We start from the raw sequence: 25,390 nt of genomic DNA, 5'->3' as shown, positions 1-25,390 counted from the left end.
GACAGAGGAGGTGAGGAGGAGGTCACACTGACAGAGGAGGTGAGGAGGAGATCACACTGACAGAAGAGATGAGGAGGAGGTCACACTGACAGAGGGGATGAGTTGGGTTCAGACTGGGGTGAGAATTTGGTCTGTGGTTCCAGGGTGAGTTTTCCAAACTTATGTTAATAAGAGGGGGAGGCACTCCTTAGGCATATACTCTATTTATGAGGAAGCTTACTCTGGCCAAGTAAGAACACTTCTGGGGGGGGGGGTTCAAGACAGGGTTTTTCTGTGTAGCCTTGACTGTCCTGGAACTCACTTTGTAGACCAGGCTGGCCTCGAACTCAGAAATCCACCTGCCTCTGCCTCCCAAGTGCTGGGATTAAAGGTGTGTGCCACTACTGCCTAGCAAGAACACTTCTTGATCCAAGAGGAGCAGATTCTTATTGACCCGACCCTAGATAACTAGGGAAGCATCCAGACTTCTTTCTTTTCTTGAAATCTGAGGACTTCCTCTTAGCCTTCGCCCTAAGGGAAACAGAGGTCTCAGCTTTGTCCCCCTCAACAAGGAGCACAGCCCCACTTTACCCTTGGTCCCTTCCGTCCTGCTGGCCAGAGGACCACCGCCTCCCCCACCACCCCAACCCCCCTTGTCCATAAAGAGAGGCAGGGAGAGGTTGGGCGTGGCAGATGGGAAGAGGGAAGGGATGAGAAGGAGAGCCACACCTGGCCTTCTCCTTTGGTCAGACTTCCAGGAGAATTCAAAACACTGTGGAGCTGACAGTGCACAAGGGACAAGGCCGAGCTCCCACGGGGCTCCTGGTCTAGGGAGAGGTGGCAGATGGTGATCTAGTGAATGAAGTGATCCTTGCCCACAGTGGTGGTTCTGAGAGTGAAGACAGATTGAATGAAGTGCTAGAGTGTGCATGGGCCGGACCTTAGGGTACTTGAAGCTCCAAGGGAGGGCATTACTGGGCTGAGACCCAGTCCCATGAGCTCAGCTTGACACCAAGAGTTCAGCTCTTGACTTCATACCTTCCATAGGATAGGCCAGAGCGCAGTGTCTCTCACACATCCTGCCTTCCTACCCCGGGGGAAAGTAACAGAAATGAGGAGGAAGGGCCCCGGGATGTGAATGCCATGGAGAGAGCAGGCATGAAGGTTTGGATTGCAGGGATCTATGGTTAGAGCAAGTAGAATTTGGGAAGGATTGAAAGATGTGGGGAGCCTCGAGAATCCATCGCTGACAGGCCTGGGCTGACACCTGCCCAGGGAAAGCCAAGCCTCCCTGTTTCATTACTGCTCTGCTGGAGAAAGTCCGTCACAGCCCAGGAAAGTGAGGCAGAAGCTTGCTTCTGCTCTCTCGCAAAGGCCCTGGAATCACACGCATTTAACCAAGGGAGAGCATAGTCTGGTGACTGAGTCACACCCTTCTGAGAAAGTGTTATACCCCCAACTTCAGCCAGAATGCAGCCACTGAGGACCTTGCTGAGGACAGCAAGCCCTGTGGTGGCAGAAGATATGCAAAGGAGGAGCTGGACCACTAGGCAAGATGCAAAGTTACCTCACTGAAAATACCTGCTGGGGGCTCCGCGGGTGGGTGGGGTTGGGAGAGAGTCCTACAACCAGATTCCTGCCCTTCAAATTCCTCTAGCCAGCCTCAGAGAAGCGTCTCGGGACCCCAAATCCTGAACTTCTACTGAAAGATACCTTCCCCTGTGAGCATCCTCTTGCTGGCTCCTGCACTGATGACCACACAGCCATATCGACTCTCCATCACAGAGCCTCTTCAGGCCCAGTGAGACTAACTCCCAGGACTGGTCCTCCCACGCCCATCCCCGCTGAGCCATACTTTCTGTTAGGAGCCCCCACTGGGAGACCATCTCCAGTTGGGTTATCTCCAGAACTGCCTCCCACAAAGCCCAGGACACATTTGTGACTGGCACAAGCCAGACTTCTAGAGTATGGAGTTCCTTTGGGGACGAATGTGGCTAGGTTGGAACTCTGGCTGCTCTGGGACTGGGAATTCAAGACAGTTCTACATGAGCAGCAGTCCCGAGGAGGGGGACGTGAATTACTGGCCTTGTAACAGACGTCAGTGCGGGTCCAGGCATGTGACAAAGGTGTTTCTATGCCTTCTGGGTTGGGGGACATGGTGTGTGAGGTTTGGGGAATGTTGAGAGTGAAGTTCCTTTGAAATATCTAGGCAGGGGTCCCAGGTAGGAGGTGGGGTGCTCATCCTGGAACCTAAGATGGGATGCTAGAGATGAGAATGTAGGGGTTGCTGCCCAGGACCAGCTGCCCTCTGTCTAGTGGGAAAAATGGGGTGACTGTGAGCAGGAGCTGGACATTGGAGGTGCTATGACAGGCATCTAGCAAGTGATGTTCCATTCCCTGTGACAGATGGGGATGCTTCATGGTGGGGTGACACCCAGGGCATAGTCAACTCCAGGCTCCGATGGAGGGGCTTGGCCACATGAGGACAGGCATTTTAAAATATAGTTCCCACCCCCTCTATATAGAGGGAAAGAACTATCAGGCCCCTCTTTGAATCTGGGCTTCCCTTGCTATGTGTGGCCTCGAAGGAGCCACCCACCTGCTCTCTCCCAGTTTGCAAGGAGGTAAACCACAGATGAGCTACTTCGCAGTAGGGGCTGCACAGAGAACCAAATGATGCAGGGCACATAGAACCTAGCAAGACCCTGGAGGAGGGATGCTGGGTGTAGGTAGCACTGTCCACACTGCCCACTCATGCCAAGGGCTTCCCTGTCACCGGGGAATTTCCGCCAGCCAACCTTCTGCTCAACTCAGGTCACTTGTGCTAGGCAGAATATGTCCACCCACTCTATGGGGCTCCAGGGACAATGGGGTCTCCCTTGCCCAGTTCCTAGTTAGTCTCCATGTAGAAGACACGTTGACTCCCATCTAGCCACAGTCTCTGATCGGGTCTTACTGTCTGCGTGCTCAGATATAGCCTCCCCAGGTCCACATGGCCAAAGACACTGGGAATCTAGGTAGGAAGCAGCCAGTCCCCAGCATCCTCAGAACCTAAAATCCAATATATACCCCACATAGATGGGCACAGTTCCTACCCCTGCCCCACCACCAACCAGTCCACATGGAAGTCCACTAGTTGGGCCCAAAGAATATTCAGGTGCTCATAAAAGGAAAAAAAAAGCTGTTGTTTTTTGAAAGAATATGTTTCAAAAGGCTGAGGTTATATAGCTCAGCCAGTAGACCTGTGCAGCATACACAAAAACTAGGTTCCAACCCACTCCTTCATAAACTGGATAATACTTGCACTCAGGTGATAAAGCCAGGGGTAGAAGTTCAAGGACATCCTCAACTACACAGAGTTCAAGTGTAGCCTAGAGAGAGATCCCGTCTCCAAAAAGTGCATATATTTCAGTCAGAGCTGGGGGGTGAGTATGGCTCAGTGGTCTGATCCCCAACACTGACTGATGTGTGTGTGTGTGTGTGTGTGTGTGTGTGTGTGTGTGTGTGTGTGTGTGTGAGACTTTTACCTGTGGCCAGCATGGGAGTGGGGTACAGTGGACACAGAGTACTATGTCTTTGGGGCCCAATGGGAGAGGTCTTGGCTCATCTGGCTCTGTCACCCACAGTGCCAGGGAGACAGCAGGCACATGAGTCACATGTAGGCAGCTGCTCCTGTGAGGCTGTGGGAAAAGAGCTGAGCAATGTTTGAGGCTGGGCTGCCTGGCCTTGAGCCTGGGGAGGGGACTGTCAATCCCTCAGCAACCAGGCAGGTCAAGAGAGGGACTTGGTGGGGCACTGTGCACCTCTGTGAGATACTGTCCCACCTGGGGCTGGGGCACCATTTGACATTCTGATTGAAGAGATCCATCCCAGTCAGCTTTGTCCTGCATGCCCGATCCCCACTTCTAAGGAGCACCAGGAGGCCTGAGTATTTGCACATTTCCTCATAGTCTAGGTCTGTGGCTTAGTTAGCCTTGGGACTGTCTTGGGGACTGGATGTGGCAGAGGGAGGGATGTTGGTGACATTCTGCCAATGACCAGATGCTTCCTCCTCCCACATCAGTATAAAAATGCCAGCTTGCAGCTGCTGAGCCCTGGGGCCAAATGCCAGGGACTTCAGTGCTGACAGTGGTCCTGACTGCAGACCACACCTCCATACCGTGGCTTCATCTCTGGCCTTTCCTTCCCAGGGCTGTTATACAGTGATCCTCAACACCTTCGAAACCTATGTCTACCTGGCCGGAGCCTTTGCCATTGGAGTACTGGCTATTGAGGTGAGTGGAGGGGCCCTGGGAGGAAGCCCCAGCGTCTGTACGCTCAGCCTATTTCCCAGATTCATAGCCGCTGCCTACTGGAAACGTCTGCTGCTAGAGTCATTCTTGTGGCCTGGAGCTTCAGATCTGTGCCTCTCCCAGGACAATGGGAACAGGCAGGCCCAGAGAGGCACCCCACCTCACTCCAGCTCTGCAGTCCAAGTGCGCTTTGCAGGATACACCCCACAAGCCGCCTGGAAGGCAGGGGCTTCTGGATGAGTCCTGATTTTGCAAATGGTCAGGGGTCTTTTAAACTTGGCAATGGAGCTTTAGTACCCTTCATCCCAGTGCCCCAGAACCTACACCGTAGCTGAGTAGCTGTCAACTTTTGAGCTATTACTCAGCATCCCCTCCTCACTGCCCCCCTGCCCAGTTCAGGGATGCACTCTGGGGCAGTGAGGCCAGGCAGCCTAATGTGCAGCCCTCACTTCCTGCTCTTTGGGGACCCCTTCAAGGAAGCTCTGGTCGCCTGGCACTCTGATGTGCCCTTGTTCAGGGTCCTCTGTGCCTTGTCGCTCAGGATACCAGTTCTGTGTAAGTCACAGGAGAAGTACAGGCATCATTCATTAATTCCACATGCATATATTAAGCTCCTGCTGTATGTGCCAACACTCCTGGAAGTGGACAAAGCCTCCTGTGAGAGCTAAGACCAACAAGAGACACACAGATCTTCCTGAGGCTGGGCAAATTTCAAGAATTTGCACATAGCCTTGCCTCGATGTAGCCACAGGTCAGGGTTAGGGAACTGAAACCTCTGCAAAACCTCACCAGCTTCCTGTGAGCTATCTGAGAGCGCAGGGGCTTAGAAGCAAGGGCTGGGTGGGGGAAGTGAGGGGGAAGTGTGTCTCTGCTCAAGCTAGGTTACCCCCACCGAAGCTGTGTGACCTAAATCAGGTTGTAAGACATCTCCGACATCTCCATGCCTCACTTCCTGCTGATTAGAAAGGCTGCTGATAACAGCATTGGAAACCTACTTTACATGATAAGCTCTTGGTACACACTCAGGTGCCCAAGAAGGGTTGTGCTTTGCTTAAAGTCTCTGCCAACCCAAAAAAGACAGATTTGAGCTGTTTAAACAGATGACTTGCTTTCCAACGCCTGTTTTTTACCCAAGTGGTGAGCAGATGCTTGCCCCGGGTAGTGTCGCGATTCCCCTCAGGAGGTGTGCTGGGCAGCCCCTCGACGTGCACCCAGTCTGACTCCAGATCACCTTCTCCCTTTCTCTGCAGCTCTTCCTCATGGTCTTTGCCATGTGCCTCTTCCGGGGCATCCAGTAGGCCTTGGCCTGAAGACACTCAGCCCACCACTGCCCAGAAGCCAGCCCCTTCTCTTCCCTGTCCTCTGGCCCCAGGGGAGGAAGCAAGGCCAGCCCAAACGGCCAGAAGCATAGAGCTAATTTTTAAATAAACAAAATAAGGACAGACATGAAGGGGCCTCACCTAGGCTCTAAAGCAAGGGGCATGGGCTCTACAAGGGCTTGGGGCTGGCCTGGGACCAGCTGTTCCTGAGACCAAAGGTTCATCAGCCTCAGAGCCCCTTGGCCCGTCAGACTGGAGTGTCCCTTGGCCTGGATCACCTCTCTTAGCATTTCCAGGATCAGAGCAACCAGGAGGCAGAAACACATCCTGGAGGAGGAGCCGGTCCTCAGGCCCCACGGAGCCGGCTTTTCACAACACAAGGACAGACTCTGCAGCACCATCTGCCGGAGAGCGAAGCGGTCCCTGCTCCGGCTAGCAGAGGGTGGCTGTGTGTGGACACTGGATCAGAAGGTGGCCCTTTCATTTCCGTCCACAGTCACACAGCATGCGCATGACAAGGTCATCTCCAGACTGCTGTCGCTCCAGCCAGGACTCCACCCCGATGTAAACTGGCCAGGAACTGCCTGCATCCAGCTCTACAGTCTGTACTGTGTCCACTCTGCCCTGCTTGTACCTCTGTCAGAGATCCAACTGTGATACATCACCTGTCCCCATGGGCCATGCCCCACCCCTGTTCTCCCAGGTGGAAGACACCCCAGTATTGTTCATTTCTCTCTTTCTACCCAGAGCTGAGGCTTGAATGTGTTCTTCAAGGTCCCTGCCAAGAATTCACCCCTGCATCCCTCCACATACGGATGGATCTCACTACCTCCCAACTCAGCCTCCTGCCTTCAGATGCTCTGATGTCACCATCACCTCTGCAGACAGAAGGGGTTTCCATTTTTCCGTCTGTGTACCCCTTCACTCTCTCTCCTTTCTAGAGGTTAAGGTCATGCCTCTTGTCTGCAGACTTAACCCCACAGCATCTCCTAACGTGACACCTTCTGACCTTTTGCTGAACATGTATTTTGTTAGTCTCTCTAGGCTCAGATTACCCAGACTAATAGGTTCACAACCAACCAACACACACACACACACACACACACACACACACACAAACTTGAACTGCAGGCTAGGTTAGCAACTAGTTGCAAGATGCCTGACCCTGCCAGGACCGTGTTGAATCCATTAGTGTTGTCTGTCAGGATCTCAAATTTGATTAATTATGTCTGCCAAGGGCACAGCAGGGGAACAGTGATGGAAGGAACAGCTAGGTGTCTGCTCTCCTCTCTCAGATGGAAGAGCCTGACCTGAACTCCAGCCTTCCTTTGCCCTTCTGCCACCTGGGAGTCATAGCCATAGCCTGTTCTACGCTGCTGTCTGGGTGCAAGGGGGCTACTTCTCCCATTTTCTCTCCTCTTCATGTGGTCCTCACCCAGCCTGGCCAACCTGGCCTTCTGGGGGAGGGGAGGTGTCTCTGAGTGCCATACGGAAGTTGTCTTTATGACAACTTTACTTTATCCCCATAGTAAGCTCCCTAGAGGTTGAGTCACCACATCAGGGGACCCCTCTGCTGGCTTCCACCCCAGACTAAGAGGACCCAGGCTGACTCAGAACCCAGCACGTCTGGACTCCAACTGTCTAGGAAGGCAAATGGCTTGGCTATTGATTGGAAGTTCATGGCCAGGTTGAGGACTTAGCCAAACCACAGCGGCTACCACCCAGAACTAGCCCAGGCTTCCAGAGATGGGCAGGGCTGGGACAGGGAGGGACTGAGAAGCCAGATATGGAGCCTAGGCAATTCCAGGGTAGATCAGAGTCCCTCACCAGTTTCCACACTTATGCTGAAGTGCTCCCAAGTAGCCCTGATTCAACCCAGCTTCTCAGCATCCTCATGGGACCAGACAGACACAGTCTTCACCCTCTGAGCTTGCTGGTAGCCATTGCAAGGCTGTCTGAGGTCATCCTGGTGGGGCTTGGTGAGCTGCTCTGTGTACTCCCCGGGGAATGGAGAGAAGCTCTTCCTTCACCTCTCACCCCAAGATGCCGAGACCTCAACCAGTAGTGAGCAGAACAGCCACTTCCTGTCCCACAGCCACTAGCCTAAGGGACAGGCGAGGAGCTAAGACTGGATCTGTGGCTCATGCTCCCCATTATCCTGTCCCAAGCCCCTGGCCTACCTGGGTTCTGAGCCCAGCACCTTCATCCCCAGGAACTCTGACACACACACATACACACACACACACACACACACACACACACACACATCATATGCTAAAGTCTATTTTGGAATTTGTAAATGTCCCTTGCAGTAGGAAACAGAGCTAATTTATCATTGTATCTCCCAAGTCCCCCCTTTTTATATTCTATATCAAGAGAAATTTTGTAATATAAAACAGGACACCACACAGATCGTTTCTCGTTGGTTGTTTTTTTTTTTTTTTTTTTCTTGTGACCGTTTCTTACAAAAAGAAAAAGGGACCAAGAATAAATAGTGACCATGACAGAGGCAGTCTTGGGGGCCAGGCAGAAGCATGACAAGAGGAGCTGGGGGTGGGGTGGGGGAGAGCAGTCAGGGCACCCTGAGCCCAGACTCAGAGTGGGGCTCTTATCTCCATCACTGCCTCCTTCCAAGCAGGTGTCTCCCGGAGGCCACATATGCCAGCCTTGATCTGGCCTTGACCCCACCCACCTAAATGTATCACTGCAGTTTAACCAGGGTGACCTGGGCACCACTCCTGGGGCAGGCCCTGCCAGCTCCAGCTGCTGAGGGGAAGCGCAGGGCTGGCGTCTTCCATTTCTACGACTACCTCCCTTGGGACTGTATCTGTATTCGTGGAGGATTCAAGAGGATAAATCTTCACCTCTGAGAACGGCGTCAACAAATGTCACCTGGTCTACAGCAGTTGGGACTGTACTAAGAGCTGGCAGTGGCAGGGTCCATGCTCCGAGTAAAGAGGTGGGACTGAGGGACTGGCATCAAGCCAGTGACAAGAGGCAGGTATACACAACGGGCCCTTCCTGAACACGCAGGGAATCGCTACTCTGCCAGACCTTGGTTACAGAAGCAGCCCCGGCCACTGCTGGGCACGTCCTCCACTGAAAAGTCCCTGAGTCCCCGCCACTAGGCAAAGGCCATGGTCACAGAGCACTTGGCAGCAGGAACAACCGAGCCCAGGGAGGCTGTGAGCCCAGGTGCCCTAGAGAAAGATTCCTTGGGTATAGGGGACCACCCCCTTGCAGAAGGGAGAAGCCTCGGGCCAAATCTCTTACTTAGTGTGCTTGCTGCTGAAGGGTAGGGAGGTGCTGGGAGCTAGGACCAAGGGGAGGGGCCACACAGGCTGGTGGCACCAGGGGTGTGTCTTCAGCTCTAGAGGCCCACTTGGGGTCTGCTAAGGGATGGCAGACTCTTGAATCTCCTTCCGTTGTTGCATGTGAGCAGCTGCTGGCTTTAACCCTTAGGCCTTGGGGCAGCCTCAGGAGGGGATCTGGAGGAGGCAGTGAGCCAGGTGTGTAGCCATGCAGGCCTTGGAGGCCATGCCAAGGAAATGTCCCCACTTGTCCTCTCCTCAGAGTTCCTCATGCACTAGGAGCCTATGGGCAGCCAGGAGCCAGGGACTGTCAGGCCTGTGGTATATTGCCTAACCCTGGCCTGTCGGGAAGGGACTCTGGTGCTCTGGGACTCAGGTGGCCAGCCAGAGAATCAGAACACCCTCCAGCAGGCCAAAGAGAGAGATGTGCAGGCTGAGGATGGTGAACTTGGCCCAAGGGAGGCAGTCACTCCCCTTGCTAGATGACCTCAACTGAATCTCTAGAAACACCGTGCGTGTGTGCGTGTGCGTGTGCGTGTGCGTGTGCGTGTGTGTGTGATGAGGGGCTCACACATCGGGTTTCTAGATGGGGAGAAGCTGAGAGCCCCTGCTGGAGCCGACACAACCTCCTAGAAAGGGCTTCCTGGCAGAGGAACTCACCTTGACTCAGCCCAGACCCTAAAACTTACTCTAGACGGTGCCTGTTAGAGTCTAGAGGCCAAGAAACACAGGGCAAGGAGCTGTCCCTGCATAGGGGTGAGGGGTGGGGTGCAGAGGCCACAGCCTTGCTTGTCACTCCTAGAATCCCAGGAGATCCAAGATGACTCCGTGGAGTGTCTGGGAGGGAAGGAAGGCGTGTGCACCCTGCCTGCCTGCAGGCCTGTCTAGGACCCATGGACAGTGAAGTCCCCAGCTGCTCGGGCCCAGGTCCAGGCCCAGGCAGGTCCCAGCCTGCTACACTTTTTTGGGTTTCCGGCCGACTTGGTAATAGTAGTAGATGCTGACAATAACAAAGAGGAGGCGGCTGGCCAGGAGCAGCACGGTCCCCAGGGACATGAGGCCGGTCTCAGCAAGCGTGGCAGTGACCACTGTGAAGGAAGTCGGGGGAGGCAAAGGTCAGGAGCAGACACGCGCTTGAGTCTCTCCCATTATGACACTAGGTTGAATACCCTCCACCATCCCTGTGGTGGATGGGACTGCAGGCTGACCTCCAGAAGCCTAACACCAGCCTAGGCCAGTCTGCTGCCCCCAAGTGGCCGGTGCCTAGAAATGCACCACCCTGAGTGTCAGTGGGTGGGGGGGCTTGGAGGGAGAGGCTGGGCTGTGGATTCAGGACACTGGTCTATGTTGTAGGAGCACCCAGTGCTCTGCCCTTCTCTTCCCGCACCCTGATAGCCTTCCCACCCCACACCACTCACCCAGGGACTGCACCCCAAAGTAGCAGGCCTCAGTGAGCAGAGTCCAGCGGATGATCACCTTCTCGGCTGTGTAGAGTGCGTTCCACATGATCAAGGAGATGCCTGTTGGGATCAAGCACAGGGGCAGCCTGACCCCTAGCCCAGGAGTCCAAACCCACTTATTCCACAACACCCACTTCTCAGACCAGACGGCCCCTCTTCCGGTCCTCAGCTCTTCAGCTATAGCTTTCCCCCCAGAGGCAGCTCACATTGCTTCTAAAGCCCTATCCAACCCAGGCCAGGTGCTCATCTCCCCAGGACTTGGTATCTTTATCTACACAATGGGGCAAGGGCCTCCAGGTCCAAGCTAGCTCTGCCAATGCCAGGGCAGTGAACCAACTACATGCATTCTAGCAATGGCCACAAGATGGCAGCACAGACACAGATGAAGAGGGCCAGGCTACCAGGCTGCTGGAGACCCAGCAATACTCACTAAGGAGGGCACCACCGTAGAGGCGGATGGGGGTCTTGCTTGTGACCTCAGCCCCATCGAAAACTGCATCGTAGAGCTGATCAGGGAGGGCAAGGGCCTGTGGGCAGCAGGAGGAGCACAGGGTCAGCTATGAGGTGAGACAAATGCTAGGGAGCTCCTTAGGGCAGCATCCGATGCTGGGATGCCCAGAGCCCAGAGCATGTGTGCTGGTTACTTTGGAGGCACAGCACACCAGTAATGGGCTGGATGTCAGCCCGGGAGCTGGCCTAGACCCTGAAGGATGGGCCTCAGAGTGGAAACATCAGCAGCTGGGGGAAGGGAAAGGGCCACACACCCCCACACCCCACCCCACCACCCCATCTAGGTCTAAGTCTCAGGACCTACTTGCAGCCTGGGCGGGGACACACAGGACTCACCATGATGGCCACACTGGAGAACAGCATAGCAGAAAGAAACTGCCAGACCCTGGGGAGGTTCCGAGAAGACAGTTACAGCCACACCCACCCTGACCCCCACTGCCAACCCAAACCCGGGGTCGGGGGCGGGGGGGACCTTGTGCAACCCAAACAGCCAGGGCTATTTGAGGAGGCAATGAACAGTGTGGATATAATTCAGAGCAAGGCCCAGTCATGTAGGACCTTACACATACCCGGGACACAAAACCATCCAAACGAGACCTGCTGCTCACCTGAGCCCCAGAGGCTCCCGCACAGCAAACTTTATCTCGTTGCCCAAAACCTGGCTGATCTGTGGACACACAAGTCAGAGGCATCAGGGAAGAAGCCTTCAGCTTCAGCATCTCACCCACAGACCTTCCTCCCAGCTCCTGTGGACACCTGGGGGCCATCAGAATATCCCTGATTGACATAAATGTTTTCCCCAATGAAAGCTCAACCTCTTCTGCCTCCCTTGGTACCTAGACAAGAGAACTGAAAAGAGGTGGTTAGGAAAAAAACTCAGGGTCTGCCCAGCAGGGGCTGGAAGCCTGGTTCTGTGGGTCACTGATATAACCTTAAGGAAGTAACTTAGCCCCTCTATGTAAGTCTTAGCTTCCTCACCTGTACAATGGGTCAATAACCACATGGATAACCAGCAGAGCTATCAGGATGCACTCATGTCTATAGGACAGTCTATGCCAGTACCCTAAGAAGCACTGGGTTCTTGTCCCCAAACATCTGCCACTAGGCATAGCATTCCCCTGACACGGCAGAGGGCCCTGGAAGTTGCGGGCTCACGACTCCTCTTCCTAGCATGGCTCACCTTGGACCGGTGCACTTCGCCGTCATCATCCTCCCCGCCCACACCCAGGATCTTTCTGGTCTTCAAGCGGCTCACAAGATCCGTCTGGCTGTGCTTCTTCATGAGCGGAGGGGGCTGTTTGCCTGCCATTTTTTCTTCTGCTGAGGGACATGGGGAGACACTGGCCTCAGCCATCGTTCCTGCTGGACTTCCAGACCCCAGGTCCCAGTGTAGGGTGAGAAGAATGTGGCCAGGCCCCACCCGGGGCCTAAGAGAAGATGGTGCTGCGGCTGTCTCAGTTTCCTCTCCTGTAAAATGGGTTGAGGAGGATGCTTCTATGGCCCCCATGGACATGACACAGCCCCGGTGACTGGGTCAGACAAGGCCTTACAGTCAGCCCTGGAGTGGCAATATGGGCTTTAGAAAAGGCATTTGGACCGGGATGGATCTCATTGACAAGATTTCTGGGTTATCGAGACAAAGGAGACTTCAGAGACTCAGAGTGAGCCTCCTAAGTCCTAAGCCACCTGCCCAGACAATCCCCACTGCCTGCTGGTCCTTCTACCTCCTAAACAGCCATCACTACCCAGAACCTAGAGGAGGAGAGGGTTAGTCATGAAGGAAGGTGACATTAAGCCCAGAAAATGGGGCTTTCAATAGTAGTGGCCACACTGCCTGGACGTGAACCACTCCCAGCCATTAGCACCCACAGCCTCTACCCCAGCCTATATCTGCCCACCATTATCCACAGCCCTGAGTCATGCCACCCCATACCACAGGGCAATCCTGGGCACGTACTGAGATGGGCAGTGAGCTAGATGCTGAGATGCACACTGGAGTCTGAGACGAGGGGCCCTCCCTTTCTTGTGCTCAGTCCTCACAACCTAGGAGAGAAGACAGGGCATGGAGGGGAACCAAGTGAGGCTCTGGCTGACCCCAGGCAGCTCCAGTCTCTGCATCTCAAGGATGCCCTGAAGGATGGGAGCAAATGTAGACCATTCCACAGATGGGGAGAGCTCAACCAGGATGTTCCCAGTGAACACAAGAACAGCATCCCAGCCCTGCATCCCCACCAACCTGCTCACCAGGCCAGTGCCCAGAGTCCTGGTACCCCAGCATCTCACTTTCACTCCAGCAAACTCATTCCAAGGCACAGCTTAGAAGTTCCTCCTTCCACCTGCTGCCCAGCACCATGTCCCTGAGCAAATGTCTTGCAGCCCCAGGAAATGTCCCCAGATAGCCCAGGTTCCTTCTCAAACCTCCAGAGTCTTAGAATGAAATAGAGTATCCCAACAAACACATCAGCAGAGGGGCACAGCCGGTGTGGATGCCAGGGGGAGGGGAGATACATAGAAGAGGTCCTGGGGTTTTGTTCAAAATGACAACACCACAAACCCAGTCACCACTGGGGCTGAAGGGCAAATGAGACCTGGGCCCCAGGTTCTGACACAGTCTTATTCTTCATGTGTGAAATGAGTGGCTGTTTTCCTTCCTGTACCTGATGGCGGGAGACAGGATGTGACAACTGCCTAAGCCCCCTAAAGAGGCACCAATAAGGGGACGCAGGGATGTCCTTTCAGTCACACCATTCCAAGTGAGGCCCAAATCCCCAACCCAGGCCACCACTTTCTCCTGACTCCAGACAGACTGGACACCACACAAGGGTGCAGAGCCCGGACTGGCCAACCCTCCTTGAAGGACAGAGACATCAGCACATACTTCGCATGTCCCCTCTGACACCCCTCCCCCATCTTAATCCACACAGAAATGACTGTGCAGATAATTCATGACATGTCCACTACCAGGTGAGGACACAGTGAGTTCACCTGTCAAGACTACCATGTGCTAGCCCAGGTGTACCCGGTTCTCTCACTTCGAGCAAGTTACAGGGCTGAGCTCTGTCACTCTAGGTCCATCTGGATTGTTCTCACGTGCAGCATAAACAGAATCATAAAGCATATGAGCGTTTGCCCGCACAGCGTCTCCCACTCAACGGGATGCCTTTCCCAGCTCGCCTGGTGCCCCAGGCATCCATTCCTTTCTACTGTGCATCATTGATCTGTGGGACACTCAAGTGAACAGGGACATTCAGTTGTTTCTGCCTGTGCTTTGTGTGGTTTTGGTGGGGACCGCACATTTGCAGGCCTCGGAGGTAAATGGGGTGTGGACAAAGCAAACAGCCAGGGCACCACACACGCCGTCTATGATACACATGATCCTCCACACTCATGACAACGCTTGCTGTGGGCCATTTCTATTTTAGCCCTACTCTTTGGGGACCCTAGATTCTTAAACTTTCTCATGAAGCCAGGTGTGACAAGTCATGGGATTCGATCCTGCTGTGGCACTTGAGTGGGTCACCTCACTAATCTAAGCCTCAGTCTCCTTGTCTGTGAAATAGGACTTTAGCTCCAACCTTGAGGTAAACATGGCTCAGAGTATGAAGAGAGGCCCCTGAACAGAACACAGCCCATCCACTGAGTTCCTCCGTGTGTCAGGCATGGACAGCGAGACACCAGAGCTCTGCTGTCTCACCAGGAGTCGGAGCACACACACACACACACACACACACCCCGAGCTGCTGGTATCACCAGGAGTCGGAGCACACACACACACACACACACACACACACACACACACACCCCGAGCTGGTCGAAGGAGAATCAGGACCCTGAACAGAGATGAATTCAGAAAGTGACTGGTGGACCACAGCTGGAGGGCTGCACACTCCGCTGCCTGGACTTGCATCTGGGACCTCCAGTGGTTTAAGTGGACCTGTATGCCATCTGCTTACCTCTGTGCCTCAGTTTCCTCTCTCATACGGGGAAAGGAGGGGCTAACTCCCAGAACGCCACAAAGCATGTCGTCTCCCTCAACTCAGTGGTCAGCATCCCGTCTTGGACAGTGTCCAGTGAAGACAGCAGTTATTAGACAGGATGCCGCCACCCTCCCCAGCACTTCCCCTACACTGGGCCACGGTGGCTTTGACAGAGAGGACCAAGAAAATGATCTCATTAGCCCTTTACCCACCACATGGGACCAAGACCCCAGACCTCAGTACCAGGTGTAAGGCTAGCTAAATCATATCCCTCTGTGTTGAGCTGGAAGCATCTCAGCTAGGGGCAGTTTTCCTCTAACTCACCCACTGACACTAACACTCACAGAGAGAAACACGGCCTTTTGGCCTCTCCACCCCGACTCTTCCCTACCAAAGCTATTTGCCAAGGGTTTTAGGCACCTCCCCCATTCCATTCCTGGGAAGGCTGGCAACATGCTGGCTTTGAATCTTGGCTCTACCCACTTAGGGGCTGCAGGCTTTAGGAGAGCCACTAGGGCACACCCAGCCTCAGTTTCCCTCTGTGAATGGGAGCACGCGGGGGTGGGGGGCAGGGATGCAGAAGTGCCAGTGAATGTAGGCAAGCATCCTCCAGCCATGAGCCTTGCCCTGGGCAGGGTCTGTTCTCCCTCCCAGCGACCTTTCTTTTCCTCACTCAGATGAGGAGAGTGGAAAAGGCCCCTTCCACTCAGGCCTGCTTGGTTTCCTGCACGCTGCGCTAAGGGCCTCCACATCTCCACGGTGACTGTGGAAGTGGGATGAGTGGCTAACCATCCCCCCTCATGCTCCCAACTGTGGAGATGAAACAGGTGCCTGCAAGGCCATGTCCTGCCTCCCTTTCCTGTCAGAGTCCTAGAGAACATCCCCAGCAACTTCCATCCTTCTAAGAGTGACAGTCACTCTGAGCACTCATCCTAGTGGGAAGGTCCTTCTCCCACCCCCCTACTCCCCCCACCTCCCCACCCCCGCTCTCAGCAGGCCAGCTCTACCCCTGCTCTCCTCCTCGGGGCTCAGCTGGTCTCCTGTGTTCATCCCGAGACATCAACAACCTATGTCTCTCACTTCCCACTCCCTAGTTCCAAAGGCTGACCCAACAGAAGAAGAACAGAGGGTCTGTGCTCCTCAGAGCATCTGTCCTCACAACCCAGGCCTCCCTAACTGCAGTCTACAGGGGTAGCCAAGGAGAGAGAAGAGGCAGGCTGTTGCTCCTACTACACACGGAACAGGCAGGAACTTAATGCCCATGGGTCAGGATCTGCCTCAACTACATTGAAGCTATTGGCCTAGGGAAGAGACGGTTGTACAAAGGGCTGACTTCCAACCTGGTCACTCTCTAAGGGGCGAGGCCTTTAATCTAGTAGTATCATCTGAAGCTCCAGTAGAATAAATGGCTTTGATGATATTACCTTCCTGGGGTGCTGCAGGCTCCAGGGAAAAGGGTATCTAAACACAGGAAAAGGAGGGTCCCTGGGTGTACAAGACCAAAGAATGAGAAACGACACTCTTCCACCCCCGCCCCTACAGAGTTTCTCTGAGTAGCCCTGGCTGTCCTGTAGACCAAGCTGGCCTTTAACTCAGAGATCCGCCTGCCTCTGCCTCCCCAGTGCTGGGATTAAAGGCACGTGTCACTACACCCAGCAGAGGGACACACTCTTAATGACTAGGAAAACTTGGAGGCAAAGCTCAGCTCCTTTTCTTCACTTCTCTGTGACTTCGAGAAAATTACTTCCAAGTCCTCATCTAAAAAACTGGACTGAGCCTACCCAGGTAGTTTGTGATACACCATAGAGTGCAGCCGAAAGAAACGGGCGCTTGGTCTGTGCTCCACAAAGGACAGCAAAATGTCTTGTGTTATTAATGAACTCCTAGCCAGACTCAGCCCTGGTCAGCAGACCTGATGAGGCAGGGGTCCACCCCTCCCACGCTGATCCTCCAGGACTTCCCCAGGAAGCCTGGTTGCCATAGAAACCAATGGACTGCAGAGCTGTCCCGACAGGGAGGCTGTGCCCAAGGGGGCTGGCTGGCTTAGGAAACCTGCTGGCCTGGGAGGGGGAGGGGAAGAAGGAACCCAGAACACCCACAGCTGCTCCAGTGACTTCCCCTGAGTAACAGCCACAACCCCTCAACCAGGGAGCCACTTCCTCCCCAGTGTGGGCGCAGGTGCAGCGGCTGCAAATGCCCTCCTACCGGTGAGGAGGGAGCCAGCTGCCCACACGTCCTGCCTGAGCTGGGGACAGCAGCCAGCTGCCAGCAAGCACATCCAGGCTGGGAACCCCCCTGAAGTCCACATGATTGCCTGTGACAGTAGCCATATTTCCATTCTATTTTTCAGATGAGAGCACTAAGGCCCATGGACTTATTCAGGAGTCCCTGGCTTGGAGGGTGTGGCGGCGATGGAATTCAAGTTCACTGCGAGCTGAGCTTGCACGGGACCTCCGGGGAGGATCCGGGGATGGGAGGCTGGGAGGAATGAACGTGTGTGCATGTCTGTGCACAAGTACCTGGTTAGGAACATGGAATGCCCCTCCCCCCAAGCATAACTGAGCTTCAAACTGTCTTCCGGAGCACCGTCCCCTTGAAAGTCTTGGTGTGTCCCCAGTATCTGAAGCCTCACCTCCATACCCTGTCGGGCCTCTCTTGGGTTCAGGGCCTGTGCTGTGGGCAGGGTTCTGGGAACCAGTGCCAAGAGTGGGAGCCCGTCGTTCTGCTATCTCTCTGTGTAGAATAGCTGGAAATAGGTCTGAACAGGGCTGCATTCAAGTGAGGACAGCAACAGTCAGGGTCAGACTTTGGGGTTTCTGGATTACAGAACCTGTATCATCTGAGGCCTCTTCTAGGGAACCCCGCTAGCCTGGGACAAGGTGGAGGTCCAGCAACCTGCTAGGAACCAACCGCTAGGACCCTGTGGCAGAGTGGCCCACATCTTGAGGTTGTCATGGATAACAGAGGGTGAAGGTACCATGTTCCCACCCTAGGCTTGCATTCCCAGACCTGGACTCAGGCAGACTTGCTGTCTTCTGAAAAGCAACATTCCCTGCAAACGGGGGCCACGCCCCACCCACAAAGCCAAGGGTCATGGAACACAGCCTGTAGGACTGGATGACATCTTCCAGGCCCAAACAAAAGGGAAATGAAAAAGAAGCTACTGTGCCCAGGGCCTGCTGGCAGACGAGCAGAGCCTTAGTCTCCAGGGAATAAAATTATTCTATAGCACACTGCCTGGGTGGACAGAGAAGTGCCGGTGGGCTGCACTGTCACTAAGATGCTGGCTGTGAACGGTACAGGTGACAAAGACCATGCTTTCAAGCTCTTAGTGTGGCAGACGTGGTAACAGACCCATCCCAGTATCAAAGCTACAGAGTCCATGCCAGGTTCCTCGAACCCTCAAGATCCTGAGTCTGGGATCAGACACTTGGAGGTCAGGGTGCCCTGAATCACTGAGCTTCAAGGAGGACAGCTGAAGTCACAGGCATGATGAGCCCGGGCTTGCTGTCAGGACAGTTTTCTGTGTGGGTGGAGAGTGTGGTCTCGAGGGCCCTCCACAGGTTTGATTAGGCAACCCTGACCCCAGCTATATAAACACATTTATTTGTATTTCAACGAGGCCCTGCCCAGCCTCAGCAGCCCCTCCCCGCCTCTTCCCGCTTTCCTGTGGAGATTTTCTCTTCTCATCTTCTTTCTTCTCTGTCTTTGGAAGGTGGCTGACTTCCAGAGGGATGGAGGAAAGCCCTGACTCTCATCTTCAGAGTTTAGGGGACAAAATCAAACAAAAACCACAATGGTAGCAGTGTGAGAGAGGGTGGGTGGGGCTCAGGTCTGGGAGCCACACCCCTGCCTGCGGCCAGCGGGTCTTGGCTTCACCCAGAGGGCCGAGGCTGCTGCCCTGTGTAAGCCAAGGCCAGCTTCTCAGGCAGCCTCTCAGAAGTCACCAACAAGGCCTTTCCTGTCCTTCTGTCGCTTGCAAAAGGCAAGGCACAGCATGGAGAATTCCTGTCCTTTTCAACCCTGAGTGGGCCAGCCTCCCTGGGGCCTGGTGACCGAGAGTCAGTGCCCTCAAGGGCAGCTGGCTGGCCCTGTCATCCATTAGCTTCTGGTTCCCACAGGGCCAGGGCTCTCCTGTGAATAGGCAGCAGTTCCCCTCAACTATTGCCATTCCTTCCCAGACCTCTCCCTTGCTGCTCAACAAAACAGAAGGGGCAACGGGGGTGGGGGCGGGGGGGTCTTCCCTAAAGACGAGCTTAACACAATGTCTCCAGACTAGATGATCTGAAGTCCTGCTTTCTCCTGGGCAGGGATCAGAGTCCAAGGCCGAGACCTCCCTCCTCATACTCAGTCTCTGGCTGAGTGATTAACAAGGCAAGTCACTCCTCAAAACTCCAAGCTCACTCACATCCTCTACCCCTATACCTATGCATGGCGTCGGAAGACAGGCCTGCCTCTCTGGGCCTCAAAGTTCCCCATCTGTTAAATGGGCATAATGACACTTCCTCCTGAAGAGAAGTTGTCTACAAACATCCAGAATAGTTTGTGTTTTTGTAGCCAGTGGTCAACAAGGCTGCTGTTTAGACCGACAGACTCAAACACCTGGCCCCAGTCCCCCCCCCCCTTTACTAAAGCAGTTTCGGAGCAGAACCCCTTCCAGGAATTCATGCCCACGCAAATAGAGTGTTCCAAAGAGGGTAGTATCAGGAGGAAGTGGGGTGAGGCAGAATCAAGGCGACTCTGGGTCACAGCCAGCAGCACACTGACCCAGGCAGGCATGAAGAAGCAGGAGGGTCTTGGGAGACAGGGGATTTCCAGGGCACTCGGCCTGAGCGGCTGTCCTCCTGTCCCTGTCTACTGTGGCTGTGATAGGGACGCAGAGAGATGCTACTGGGGATGAGGCCTTCCCACCTGGATTCAGAACAAAATGGCGCCCCGTGGCTGCCCCTCCTAACGGGGGGCTGTGAGATGCTAGTTTACAGATCTTCTCTTCATATCACCTATGAGATGTGGGGGTCCCCATCCTGTCTCACCAGTGCCTCCTGTCTCTTCCTCACCCCACTCTACAGTGCTGCGCCTCTGGCTCTTTGCACAGGCTATTCTGCAGGACCCAGAAAGCAGCGCTGGCCACTCCTTAAAAATGGCCTCAACACCCCAACACTCTCCATGTTCCCCTGACTCTGGCTTTCTTTCTGAGACCGGGTCTTCCTACATAGTCCAAACTGGTATGTGACTCAGACGCTTCCTGCCTCAGCCTTCTGGGTATTGAGAAAAAACGCCAAGGCACGGCATGTGGCCCAATCGACTTATGTATTATTTATTTATCTTGTCTTGCTTAAGACACAGCACTATCTAGAGTCTTGACAGCTTCCACAGGTGTGCAGGGACCTGTGGGACCCGTGCTGGCCAACTGCGACATCACTCTTCTGTGGCTCACTCACTGACACTTGGAGCAGTAAGTGAACACACAGAAAAGCCAAGAATAATTCGTGAAGACCCTGACCCTAGCCGGCAGCCTCTGTCTCCAGCAGAGGGGGCTGTCACAAGTTCAGGCTGTGAGTTGAGGTGAGAGGAGCGGCAGAGGTCCTGGACCCAGAAAATTCAAAGCCAGGAACAGCAAGTGAAGGCTGACAGACCTGAGAGTCCAGAAGAAGAGAAGCTAAGGCAGAGGGCACCTAGGACACGGAGGCCAGAGGGGACTCTAGGAGAACGCTCTGTCTGTACGAAGGCGACAACAGAAACCCGAAGTATATTCTGACTTTCCAAAGATCGTACAGGAAAATAGTATTTTTTTTTTTTTTTTTTTTTTTAGCCTCGGACTGAGCCAGAGGCTGCCACTAAGGGGCAGGTGGTGTTCTTCCGGATTCTTCCAGGAGTCCACCAATCCCGCAGGCGGCAGGTGGCGGCCTTTCTCCAGGAGCCTACAGACGGGAGACACAGCTGGGTGGGTGTCCCTGCAACCCAGGGACTTCTACACTCTCTCCAGGCCCCATCCAGAAAGTTTTTCTAAAAGAAACGAAACAGGAAGTCCGTGCTGGGGGACTTTGGGGAGGCCTTGGCCGTGTGCTTGTAAGACTTTGGGTCAAAGTGGGAGTGGGCCCTGGGCCTATTCCTGCTCCTCCACCTCACAGGCGGGAGGAGAAGCCCGCTCCATTCAGATGCAAGAAGGCGACGAAAGGGGAGCCGAAGCGAGCGTCTGGCCTCGCGGTGCCCCGAGGATGGTGCGCGGAATATTTTCTGCGCACTACACGGGACCCCAATCCATCCTGCGCCAGGCAATGGCGCTACCCTTTACAGCTGTCCGTGCGGTTTGGGAGAGAGAGTCGCCCGGGTCCACCTGCAATACCCTCCTAACACCACCACCCCCGACTGGGGTCAGGCCCAAAACACTTTTCTGCCCGCTCCTCTCCAGCAGGGACTCTGGAGTGTCGCCGGCTTTTGCCCCTTCCCCCTCTGATCTATCTTCATCTCCGCGCCGAGGACACTCCCCCACTTTGTGAGGCGGGAGTCCGCGACTCCTCCAGTCCCCGGCACCCACACAAAAGGTCCAGCCGGACCAGTGGACAGCGGGAACCCCTCCACCTTCTCCGCCCGCGTACCCGTGGGGGCGAGGACCCGGAAACTCGCAAGTTTACACCGCGCAATCCTCCCGCCGGGAAACAAAGGCGGGAGGAGGGGGGGCGGTGGCGAGAAAGGGGGAGGGGACTGAGAACCAAGCGCTGAAGACAGAGACCCCGGGATAAAAGAAACTGCTTTACTCTCCGCTCTCACTAGCTCCGAATCAAAGAGATAAAGCCCAGGAGGAGGCCGAGAGCGAAATAAACACCCCCTGGGGAAGGAGGTGGCGGAGAAGAGAGCTGGGGGAGAAAGGGAAACCGAGTCAGTGCAAGGGGACAAACGAAAAGGACAGAGGACAGTGCCAGGAGGAGCTCAGCGAGGGTCTCGGGCGCCCGCCGTCCCGCAAGTGCCAAGCTGTTCTGGCGCCCGGCTGTCGTTCGCAGGGTGCTCGATGCCCCCGGCGGTCCCTAAGGCCCCCCGGCGTCCCCGGGCTGCGCTGCGCAGGCAGCGGCCGGCGCGGTGGCAGCGGCGGTGAAGTGTGAGGCTAGCGGCTGCCGGCAGCAGACTTACGTTCCTGGCGCGCGGGGTGCTGCGCTCGTGGAGCTGGCGTGACCTGCGGACTCTCCGGCCCGGGGAGTCTCACATCGCGGCGCCGCGCTAGGCAGGCAGGGCAGGGCAGGGCAGGGCAGGGCAAGCTGGACTCCTGGCGCTGCTGGGCTCGCCCGAGTCTGGCGGCCCGCACTGGTCCCTCCTCTAGTGCCGCGCACAAGCCAATGGCGCGCCGTCCCCTCCCACGCGCTGGGCTGCCTCGCCCCCGAGGTGGCCGGGGCGGGCACAGAGGGGTTGGGGGGAGACCCAGAGCTGAAACGGAGGGCCTACCGGGAGCCGCCTGCGGAGGGCGCACCCTCGCTTGGCTAGGGGATCCCGGACGGGGACATCCTGCCGCTGCGCCACCCAGGACTTTCTCGGAAGTTCTGAAGACAGCGCCCCTTTCTCCCGGACTGCAAACATACCCCTATGGGTTTATAAAACATCCATTCTCAGGCCTAGGCCGATGTCTAGGGTAGAAGGAAGGCACCTGCTTTGACCGTTAGGGTCCCCCACGCGTCAAACAACACGGTTAAAAGCAACTTACAATTCATCGTTTGCTAAAACACTTTCAAGAATAAAATCTTAGCCTTCCCTGCAGTCCAATAGGACTAGTCCCAGTTCACAAAACTTTGAGTCATTAATACATAGCCAAGGCCTTAAGATAATTGGTGAATGAGTGTTCTGTCACCCAGGTCACCCATCTCCCCAGTTTGGTGTGAATCCCAAATGACAAGAACTCTTACCCGCTGAAACTTCTACCACAGTCGCTGTGCTATGTGCTGCATGTGGCAAGGTTGGGTCTTATCTGTGGCTTCAGAGTATTTGTTGGTGGAAGCAAACAGCTCATGCCAAGAGAGAGTTCCAGGTGAATCTTGAGGAGTCTCTCAAACTAAAAAGACCGGCACCTACAACCTGTCCCATGCCTGGCTCTGGACTCCCTGGGAAACTCTTTATAGCAGTTGATTTTTGCCTAGGGCCCTGCTTCCTGCTGAAAGAAACCTCTGGATCTTGTCTCTGAACTGACATAGTAAATAAGGCTTGAGGGAGGGTGGGGACTGAGAGAAGCGAGGTTGAAGGTAAAGAACTGGGGCAGAGATGGAGAGTAGCTGCCCCTCACTATAACTCAACTAGGTGTGCCTCTGGCTCCAGATTTAAGTTTTGCTTTTCTGCTCCAGGCTACAGAACTAGAATACCTGGGTTCAAATCCTAGCTCTGTTGTTTAGCTTAGCCCTAGGCAAGCAAGTTTCCTAACCTCTCCAAGTCTTGCCTCCTTACCTACAAAGGGGTGTGACCTTATAGCAGGAAGTGCCTTGTGGCTGTTGCTGAGATTCCAGTTACAGACGCAGGCCATGTTAACCAAACCTGGCCATGTGTGAGGTGCTAATGTACCAGGCAGGCTCCATGGCCCTCCCAGTGGCTGGGGCTGGGCAGGAGGGGCTGTGCCCTTTTTTGCAAGGAAGTAAACAGAAGAGTGTCTGGTGCATAGCAAGTCAGCTCTCAGTGGCTGTTAGCCTCCTGATTACCAAGGCAACTAAACTCCCTTCCCACAGTGCCACCAGCTTTTGCTGAACACCTGGCTAGTGATGACCAGTAATGAATGAATCACTCAGCCAGTCATGTCTGTGGCTCTGGATCAGGCCTGCCTCGAGGTGTGTGGAGTGAAGTGCACATCCAAGCCACCTGTCCCTGACCAGGAGCTTCATTGTGGCTTGGTTCCGAGTCTCACCTCGGGACAGTGATGGGATAATGGATTCTTTGTTGCACTATGGGCATGCAGGGCTCTGGGCTGTGTCACTGGAACAGTGTCATCCCTGAGCACCTCCCAGCTTAGAAACACCTCCCAGTGTTCTATCAGAAGCAGGACCTGAAGGCAGAATTCCAGAAGCAGTGCCTAATGTCAATGGCCCAAGGTTTCTCAAAGAAGAGGCTGTGTTAGAAGTAATGATCTCACTATCATTAGCAGCCAGCAAGTGGAACCAAACAGGGTCACCAGTGTTAGGACTTACACTTTCAGTGATGCTCGGTGTAGACAGAGCTATAAGCTCTGGGCATCTGTGTTCTGGAGTTTCCATGTCTGTCTTATCAGGAAGTGAGAGCCCCATAATGCTTTGCAAAGAAAGTGTCTTAGGGTTTAACTGCTGTGAACAGACACTATGACCAAGGCAACTCTTATAAGGACAACATTTAACTGGGGCTGGCTTACAGGTCCAGTATCATCAAGGTGGGAAAATGGCAGCATCCAGGCAGACATGGTGCAGGAGGAGCTGAGAGTTCTACATCTTCATCTGAAGGCTGCTAGTAGAATACTGGCTTCCAGGCAGCTAGGGTGAGGGTCTTAAGCCCACATCAACAAGAACACACCTATTCCAACAAGGTCACACCTCCTAATAGTGCCCCTCCCTAGGCCAAGCATATACAAACCATCACAGAAGGCATAGCTATCCAGATGTGTGCTAGGTAAAGTGCTGAGTCCTGGGGCCTTGGAGTTGACAGAAGGGCATCCCTGACTCCCACCTTGTTGGGAGGACAGATATGTACCCATGATCTCTAACAGAAAGGAAACTGCTCACAGTCACGGCTGACAGGCTGGGAGACTGAGAGAACACAGAGCTCAGAGGGTATCCACGACAGCAATGCCAAGTACAGAGCCCTCTGGTAAACCTCACCCCTCTGGTTTCTGCTTGCACGCTGATAGACACAGAGTGCTCACTACAGCTAATTGGAAAATACAGTACTGAGGGACAAGAGACTATCCATCCATCTCCCCATCTACTCCCCTAGTGTGCCCACCTCTGTGCATACATTCTCCAAAATTCTGTGCATTTGTTTAAGATCATTCTTAAGGCCACCACTTAGTCCTTGGTATTTCTTCAACCAATAAATGGAGACAGCATGGGGGCATGCATCCTTCCCAGAGGTGCCTGGCAGAGTAAGAGAAAATATGTGCTGAGTCCTTTGTTCAAACATGTTTCTGAGTTACCTCATCTTTTCATCGACTGCAGGCAAACTTACCTGGTCAGGCACATAGTAACATGAAGCAACACACATATTTAGCCGACGTGAACTGTGATGGTAAAGGCCTCTCCAAACCCCCTGTCCTGGTGACCCTCTGTTGCATCTGGGAAGGAAATGGACGTGCAGTTATCACTGCTCCTTGGAGCTTGCGAGAAGCTAGTGAGGCGACTGCTTTAAAAGGTTTGCCAAGTGGAAACTCAGATTCCTATTGTTCCTGTAGAAGCTCGATTCCGAATGTGCTAAAATGTTCTACCGAAAGCCTTAGAAGTAGGGAGCAGCCAACCGGTGAGGGTTACTCCTACGAAGACCCGGCAGCTGTTAATCCATCTGTCCTGTCCTGGGCTCCCTCCGCAGGAAAGGCAACACCTCTGTGCCCTA

At 54.5% G+C, this 25,390-nt stretch overlaps 2 protein-coding genes across 5 annotated transcripts in view; one reads left to right on the top strand and one right to left on the bottom strand.

Moving 5' to 3' along the window:
* Nucleotides 1-7,991, top strand: part of Tspan18 (tetraspanin 18) — a 133,625-nt gene extending 125,634 nt beyond the window's left edge. Inside the window, exons 9-10 of the mRNA XM_029472728.1 lie at nt 4,170-4,253; nt 5,522-7,991. Of these exons, the coding sequence (XP_029328588.1) occupies nt 4,170-4,253; nt 5,522-5,569 (132 nt within the window). The 3' untranslated portion in view covers nt 5,570-7,991. The remainder of the gene's footprint in view (nt 1-4,169; nt 4,254-5,521) is intronic.
* Nucleotides 7,992-8,035: 44 nt separating this feature from the next.
* Nucleotides 8,036-22,137, bottom strand: Tp53i11 (tumor protein p53 inducible protein 11). 4 transcript variants are annotated; one of them, XM_021150776.2, is made up of 8 exons: nt 21,977-22,137; nt 12,829-12,914; nt 12,052-12,338; nt 11,480-11,538; nt 11,208-11,256; nt 10,792-10,888; nt 10,320-10,421; nt 8,036-9,989 (listed from the first exon to the last, which is right to left on the bottom strand). In XM_021150776.2, the coding sequence occupies exons 3-8, from the start codon at nt 12,223-12,225 to the stop codon at nt 9,856-9,858; spliced, it is 615 nt and encodes a 204-aa protein (XP_021006435.1). In that variant the 5' UTR covers nt 12,226-12,338; nt 12,829-12,914; nt 21,977-22,137; the 3' UTR covers nt 8,036-9,855. The 4 variants fall into 4 exon arrangements, with proteins under 4 accessions (XP_021006435.1, XP_021006443.1, XP_021006451.1 ...); XM_021150784.2 differs by having other exon boundaries at nt 12,052-12,191; XM_021150792.2 differs by having other exon boundaries at nt 12,052-12,188.
* Nucleotides 22,138-25,390: the final 3,253 nt, after the last annotated feature.

This window comes from Mus caroli, chromosome 2 (genome assembly GCF_900094665.2).
Source record: "Mus caroli chromosome 2, CAROLI_EIJ_v1.1, whole genome shotgun sequence".
NCBI classification, from domain to species: Eukaryota; Metazoa; Chordata; class Mammalia; order Rodentia; family Muridae; genus Mus; species Mus caroli.
Note: the sequence above shows the minus strand (reverse complement) of the source record. Positions and strands in the feature narration are given on the sequence as shown.